We start from the raw sequence: 7,544 nt of genomic DNA, 5'->3' as shown, positions 1-7,544 counted from the left end.
AAAGGCGCCGGTTGTCTACGCCTTTTTTTTAAAAAAAATTTGGTGGATTGGCTCGTACCGAGACAGGACGTGTGTACACGTACTGTACATCTATGTCACTAGTTATTATTCGGCTGCAAATACGGCCACAGCATTCTTCCCGCCGTGTGACGACAAAAAAAGAAAAAAAACGAAACAAAATTATAGAGAAATACGGCCATCGGCCAGAACCAGTAGCTACCACTCCTGTCTATCTCAGTATCTCTACGCGCGAAAAAGGGCGACGACCCGGGCCCACCACGCGGCGCAACCGCTTCTTCCGCGGTGAACCAAACCAAACCAAACCAAACCAACCTCCTCCCCTGTCTGCCTGCCCTGGCTCCAGCTCCCGCCCGTGCACGCTCTCGCGCCGTTCACCGTCGCCACCTCCTCCCCTACCGGCCGCTCCGTCCATAAAACCCAACCGCTCCCAACCCACTCCACATTTCCTCCCCTGGGGTACACCGTGCACACAACCGCCGCCGCAGCCCCTCAGACTCCCTCCTCCTCCTCCTCCTCCGCGCGGGAACGGGAAATGGCGTCCACCACGGCCTCCCTCGCCCCCGCGGCCGCGCTGGAGCGGCTGGGCCTCCTCGCCGCGCCCACCGACGCCGACGACCCGTCCCCGCCGCTGCCCGCGCCGCTCCCGGGGCTCCTCCCCCTGCGCTGCGCCGTGCAGCACTACGAGTGGGGCCGGCGCGGCGCCGACTCCCTCGTCGCGCGCCTCGCCGGCGACGGGGACGGCCGGCCCTGCGCCGAGCTCTGGATGGGCACGCACCCCGCCGCGCCCTCCTCGCTGGCGCCCGACGTCTCGCTCCGCGACTGGGTCGCGCGCAACCCGGCCGCGCTCGGCCGCGCCGTCGCCGCGCGCTGGGGCGGCGACCTCCCGTTCCTCTTCAAGGTCCGTACGTCGCCTCCGCCATTCTCGTGCGGTGCCCCCACCCCTCCCCTTCCTTCAAATAAAAAAAAGAACGTATTTTTTTTTTTACCTCTCCTGTCCACTGAGCGAGCGAGCGCTCCGCCTCCTCCGCCCGCCGCGTTGCGTGCGCGCAGGTGCTGTCGGTGGCCAAGGCGCTGTCCATCCAGGCGCACCCGGACCGGGAGCTCGCCGCGGCGCTGCACGCGCTGCGCCCGGCCACGTACCGCGACGCCAACCACAAGCCCGAGATGGCCGTCGCCGTCACCGAGTTCCACGCGCTCTGCGGCTTCGCCGCCACGCAGGTACCCACGACGACGACGACGCCCGTCCCCGCATTTCCCTGCGGCCCTCCCCTCCGTTCGTGCGCGCCACGTGCGTTCGGTGCCTTGCCGAGAAAGTTTTATCGCTTTTTTTTTTGGTTTCCAACCAATCTGCGGTGATGGTTGACTTGGGACTTTGGATGGCATCAGCTGATGATGCCGTCTGCTGGATTCGTTCGTTTATTGGGCGAGTCCGATGGGTTTGCTGCATTGTTTATGTGACGTGCTGCAGGATTGTGCGGATGATTCCGGATAGTTAGGTGGGTGGAGTTGACTGACTGACGCCAGTTGTGGTGGGATCTGGGGGGCTGCGCTGCCCATGGGTTTAATTAATGGTACACATGAGTAGTAATGAATTAATCGATCATGAGAATGATTATTCTAATTCGTCATAAATAATTCAATTTGGTAGTTATATAGGAGTATACCAGTAATTAATGGCATAGATATACTCAGATCAATTGTTGAACAATCGATTGGATCCTCTGAACATTTTTATTCTTGTTCTGAGCTAGTGTCAGAAGAGGTTTATAAACAAGTAGCATGCACATGTTGGTAAATCGCATGCCTTTCGTGAGGTTTCCAACTTCTCACTGTGTGGCCTTTAGTTCCACGACAAGTCATACTGTCCACTAAAAGCTATTCTGTTGTGGCCAATGATATCTTAGCTGATGGGCCCTGATATACAGCTCATGTCCAAATCATATCCAGATGTGCTCTTGAGAAGTGCTTGCTAGTTTGGTGGGTGGAAGGCGTTTGCAGGAGGGCAAAAGAGCATAGTCTGGTGCAATTATCACAGAATTTTCTATGTCACATTCCAGAATTTAATTTCCTATAAAACCTTAGTGAGCAAATTAGATCACTAGGTTGTTGGGATAATATGTCAATTTACTTGAGGTTCACAAATAAAGTTCATATTCTCGCTCCTTTGTATATCACTTGATCGTCCTTAAGGTATTTTGAAGATGTTCCTTTTTTCTTTGACTGATGGTTTGGTTAGGCAGTAAGGCTGTAAGGGGCAGTGAAATGGTCACTGCATACTATATTCTGGGAGGTATTAAGCTTACACGATTAGCACATTCTATTGCTTTCTTTATAGCTGTCAATTCTGCTTGGATCCATAGCAATCCTTTCAGAAGGGAATGCTAAGTGTTCGAGACACTATTAGGGTGTTTGGTTGAGGATTGAGCTAGTTCATCATCTTCTCACTCCTAACTTTTTTTTGTTTGGTTTGTGGAATGGAATGAGTTGATTCATCATCACCTTATTTCTCATAGTTAGTTAGTTAGTACTAATATGAGTAATGTGGTCATCTCATCAAATTTGAGGAATGGACCTATGATGCACCGCCTTATTTTAGATGGAGTGATTCCTCAAACCAAACACCACCTATATTTTTCAGTAGATCATCAGTGTGGGCTATAATTACTATTTGCTGACTTATTTATATTAATGTTCAGGAGCTCAAGGAAGTTTTGAGGACTGTCCCTGAGGTTCAAGAATTAGTTGACAAAGAAGAATCTAGGAAGCTTTTGAGTGTCAAAGAGCAAGATGGGGGAATCGGAGTGAGGTCATATTTGAAATCAGCTTTCACCAAGTTAATGACAGCGTGTGATGAAGCAGTTTCTGAAGCAATTACAAACCTTAAGAGTCGCTTAAAAAGTGAGAGTAAGGTAAAAATCTTCTGTGAACAAATTTTGCTATATGTATCCAGTATCAGTATATTATGTAATCTGAGTTACTAACTCTAGAGATTGATGGCACTTTCTGTTGTGGTGCTCTACTTTGATCCATTTCTGAAAATCTTTTTTATATTATTATGGTGTTGAAAGATTTTTTAGTTGAGTGCTGCCCAATCCTAAGATTCATGCAGGCCAATTATTTAGTAGTTAGAAGTTAAGAGCAACTCCAGTAGTTCTAAAGACTTTCTAAATCAATAATTTAGGTAATTAACATGAAAACTATTCTCCAACAGTTCTCTAAATGAACTTTCTAAATTTAACAACTTGTCATCTAACCTCATTTTCTCTCTACATTTGGCAACCATTTAACAACTCACTAAACAAAAATGTTGACTGCATTATATAGTTTTTGTGACTTATTTTTTATGTGGATAAATACAAAACAAAATTACAACCTATATTTAGAGAACTATTGGAGAACTCACATTTTTTTACTCTAAAAGTCATTTAGCAACTTCTTAAATCTGTGATTTAGAGAGCTAAAATTTACATAACTATTGGAGTTGCTCTAAGTCACCAAGTCGTGGGTTCAAAACAGCCTCTCTACATTTGTGAGGGGGAAGTTTTGCCTCGGTTTATCCATTCCCTAGATCTCACTCGCGTGGGAGTCCTTGGCATTGGGTCTGTCCTTTTTTTAGTATAAATCTTGATGAGTTACAGGGAAATAACATCGATTAGCTGTTAGAATGCCTTGATTGTTAAGGTAGAATTTAGGATAAATGGTGAGAAGATACCCGTGGAAGAGAGAGTGGAGATGGGGGAATGATATATATTGGCCAATGGGGTCGTCACATGTCACCATTTGTTTTTCACTATTTAGTTGCCCGTGCATCGCTACGGTTTCTATATATCATATACGGTTTCTTTGTATCACAAAAACCAACAAGAGTTGTAGTGGTTAGAGGCAAGTGCTCTCTGTGTAGAGACTATAGTTCAAATCCCAGCAGGTGCATTTTTTATATTTCGCTAGCGCGACGACGCACGAAGAAACTCGTGCTTTATAATAGTAATGATAATGATAATGATTTCAGACTGTCAGTGTCTATAGGGGCAAAACGACCTTGTGAAAGAATCATAGGAGGTTAATAGACTGGGTAGGTAATATAGAAATGACATGTATCAATAAAATGAGTCAACTCATCCGACTATGCAGCAAACGTCTGAATGTAGCTAACAAAGTGATATTTATGCTTATGGAAAATATATAGTCATTTAGTTGTAATTCTCAGTATAAAGTTTTTGGAAGTCCCAAGTGTTATTAAAAACCATGGAGTCGATACAAATATGTGTGAAATTATTAGCATTTCAATCCATCCCTTGCCTGCATCTGAGGACATCTTCTAGATATCTCTTATGATTTTGTTTTCACTATATGCATAAAGTAACTACAGAAAATTATAAGCATGTGGGAGTAGAATAGTCCTTTGTGCTATGTTACCTTCATCGTCTTCTCAGGGGTTAATTACTGATTTTTTCTGCTACTTCTGTCATGTGGTGTGTCGTGTGTGTCTTTATGCTTATATAAAGTGGGGGGAAACATAATGCCTGAAGAAACAATTCATGATTGTCCTGACTAATCTAATACTCTATCTAATTCATTTGATGATGATTTCCTGTATTCAGGCTAGAAGTTTAACGAAGAAGGAGCAACTTGTTCTGTCATTGGAGAAGCAGTACCCAGGAGATGTTGGTGTTCTGGCAGCATTCTTCCTTAATTTTGTTAAGCTCAATCCTGGTGAAGCACTTTATGTTAGTGCAAACGAACCTCATGCATATCTCTCAGGGGAGTGCATCGAATGTATGGCCACTTCAGACAATGTTGTCCGTGCAGGTCTAACTCCTAAATACAGAGATGTGCAAACTCTCTGCTCGATGTTGACTTATAATCAGGTCAGTTGTTTTGCTCCGTCAATTAATTTCCATCGTTCGTTTATTATCACTATCAGTTTACTATCCTTCATTATTGGCCATTTAATGATGAAATGTGATTACTCAAAACACGTGGGGTTTGGTTATAATCAGACTTAGTTAAGGGTCTGTTTGGTTGGGCTGTGGCTGTGGAAAAAGTTGCTGTGGGCTGTGAGCTGTGGAAAAAACTGCTGTAGGCTGTGTGCTGTTAAAAAGCTAAAAATCGTTTGGTGGAAACCACTAAAAGTCGTTAAAAATTCTTCGATATATGTTTTCACAGTTTCATCCAAAAGTCACTAAAAGCAGGTACAGGGTAATGACATAAGTAATAAGATTTTGAATTTCTACATGCAGGCCTTCCCTGAAATTCTGCAAGGAATGCCTGTACAGCCATACGTGACTCGTTACACCCCATCAACTGATGAATTCGAAGTTGACCGCTACTTGCTACCTCCTGGAAAATCAGTCACCATGTCTCCGGTGCCTGGTCCATCCATATTCATCGTCTTGACAGGAGAAGGAGAAATCCAGGCAGGTTTCATGACTGGCAGTGCAAAGGCGAAGGAAGGTGACGTTTTCTTTGTGCCGGCTAACACCAAGGTCAAGCTCTACACTTCTTGCCCCAGGTCCATGCAACTGTATAGGGCTGGGGTTAACAGCAGTTTCCTGAGTTGATGGGCAACTGGTTTCTAGGGTTGGCATCTGTAGGTTAGGTACCAGCTACACAAGGATTTTCATGTTTGGCACTTGTCCAAGAAGTAAGTTAATTATGTGGGTTCTCATCGTGTATAGGAAATATGGAGAATAAGTTCATCCCTTGTTTATTTTATAAATTTGTATTTCATTTCCAAATCTGACGAGCTGCTGGGATCACAAGGATATGTAATTCGAGTTCAAAGTTAAATGTGCATCTTGTGAACATTAGGGCTGGAAACGAGCCGAGCTCAGTTTGGCTTGGTGCGGTAGCTTGGATGGGCTCGGCTTGTCTACTCAACAAGGTACAAAAGAGCTACAAAAGGAGGCTCGCTTGTTATCAGCTCACCTTGTCTACTGAACAAGCTAAAAAGGAGGCTCGGCTCGTTATTAGCTCACGAGCCAAACAAACAAACTCACGAGCTGCAATTTAATAAATAATATTCTATTATATAATAGATTAATAGTTTATCGATGTAAAATAAATAATCATTACGTGACATTACGAGTAATATAAATTAATTTGATAAATAATATTGTATTATATAATGAATTAACAATATAATAGATTAATAGTTTATCGATGTAAAATAAATAATCATTTGTGACATTACGAGTAATATAAATTATTTTGATAAATAATATTGTATTATATAATGAATTAATAGTTTATCGATGTAAAATAAATAATTATTATGTGACATTACGAGTAATATAAATTATATATTGTATTATTAAAGGTTAAGAAACGAGTCGGATGTCTATAATTTTTCTAATATCTATTATTATTGTATAGGTTGACAAGCTTCAAGCTTGTTTCCAGCTCTACTTGTGTTAGTAAAAAAATACAGTTTAACTAGCAATGAATTAACTTCGGATAACAATGCATTAATCCATTACCGCTTTGAAGCCTCTTTTGCACGACCAATTTTGACCTCGAATGGTTGAAAAAAAGATCTATTGAGAATACATATTTAAACCTTGTTGGTGTAAATAGACTAGTGTAGAAGGACCTACTTGACACGACACGCCTCGTCAGAGCCGCGTGTCGTAGCAACGACACGCCGGCTGTTAATCATGCCGGGCGGCTCAATAATTGTGGCCCATTTCTTTTAAATGGATTGCATTATATAATGAATTAATAGTGTATCGATGTAAAATAAATAATCATTATGTGACACTACGAGTGATATAAATTATATATTGTATTATTAAAGGTTAAGAAACGAGTTGGATGTCTATAAATTTTCTAATATCCATTATTATTGTAAGCTTCAAGCTTGTTTCCAGCTCTACTTGTGTTAGTAAAAAAATACAGTTTGACTAGCAATGCATTAACTTCGGATAACAATGCATTAATCCATTACCGCTTTGAAGCCTCTTTTGCACGACCAATTTTGACCTCGAATGATTGAAAAAAAGACCTATTGAGAATACATATTTAAACCTTGTTGGTGTAAATAGATTAGTGTAAAAGGACCTACTTGACACGACACGCCTCGTCAGAGCCGCGTGTCGTAGCAACGACACGCCGGCTGTTAATCATGCCGGACGGCTCAGCAATTGTGGCCCATTTCTTTTAAATGGATTGCATTATATAATAAATTAATAGTGTATCGATGTAAAATAAATAATCATTATGTGACACTACGAGTAATATAAATTATATATTATATTATTAAAGGTTAAGAAACGAGTCGGATGTCTATAAATTTTCTAATATCCATTATTATTGTAAGCTTCAAGCTTGTTTCCAGCTCTACTTGTGTTAGTAAAAAATGCAGTTTGACTAGTAATGCATTAACTTCGGATAACAATGCATTAATCCATTACCGCTTTGAAGCCTCTTTTGCACGACCAATTTTGACCTCGAATGATTGAAAAAAAGACCTATTGAGAATACATATTTAAACCTTGTTGGTGTAAATAGATTAGTGTAAAAGG

The 7,544-nt window shown here is 42.1% G+C and overlaps 1 protein-coding gene across 1 annotated transcript; it reads left to right on the top strand.

The window, feature by feature from the left end:
• The first annotated feature begins 473 nt into the window (after positions 1-473).
• On the top strand, positions 474-5,813 carry LOC100281365 (uncharacterized). Its single transcript, NM_001367350.2, has 5 exons — positions 474-919; positions 1,072-1,239; positions 2,718-2,930; positions 4,623-4,889; positions 5,262-5,813. Exons 1-5 carry the CDS (start codon positions 785-787, stop codon positions 5,580-5,582), a joined length of 1,104 nt encoding a protein of 367 aa, NP_001354279.1. The 5' UTR covers positions 474-784; the 3' UTR covers positions 5,583-5,813.
• The last annotated feature ends 1,731 nt before the right edge of the window (positions 5,814-7,544 follow it).

Source organism: Zea mays, chromosome 4, assembly GCF_902167145.1.
Source record: "Zea mays cultivar B73 chromosome 4, Zm-B73-REFERENCE-NAM-5.0, whole genome shotgun sequence".
In the NCBI taxonomy this organism is placed as follows: domain Eukaryota; kingdom Viridiplantae; phylum Streptophyta; class Magnoliopsida; order Poales; family Poaceae; genus Zea; species Zea mays.
This window is presented reverse-complemented; position numbering and strand designations above follow the sequence as displayed.

What these genes read in the sequence shown, in the direction of transcription:
- LOC100281365 (NM_001367350.2), top strand. Translation starts at nt 785, where the DNA reads ATGGGCACGCACCCCGCCGCGCCCTCCTCGCTGGCGCCCGACGTCTCG. An exon ending in GCTTAAAAAGTGAGAGTAAG is followed by an intron (nt 2,931 to 4,622) that starts GTAAAAATCTTC and finishes TCCTGTATTCAG; the next exon opens with GCTAGAAGTTTAACGAAGAA. An exon ending in CGATGTTGACTTATAATCAG is followed by an intron (nt 4,890 to 5,261) that starts GTCAGTTGTTTT and finishes TTCTACATGCAG; the next exon opens with GCCTTCCCTGAAATTCTGCA.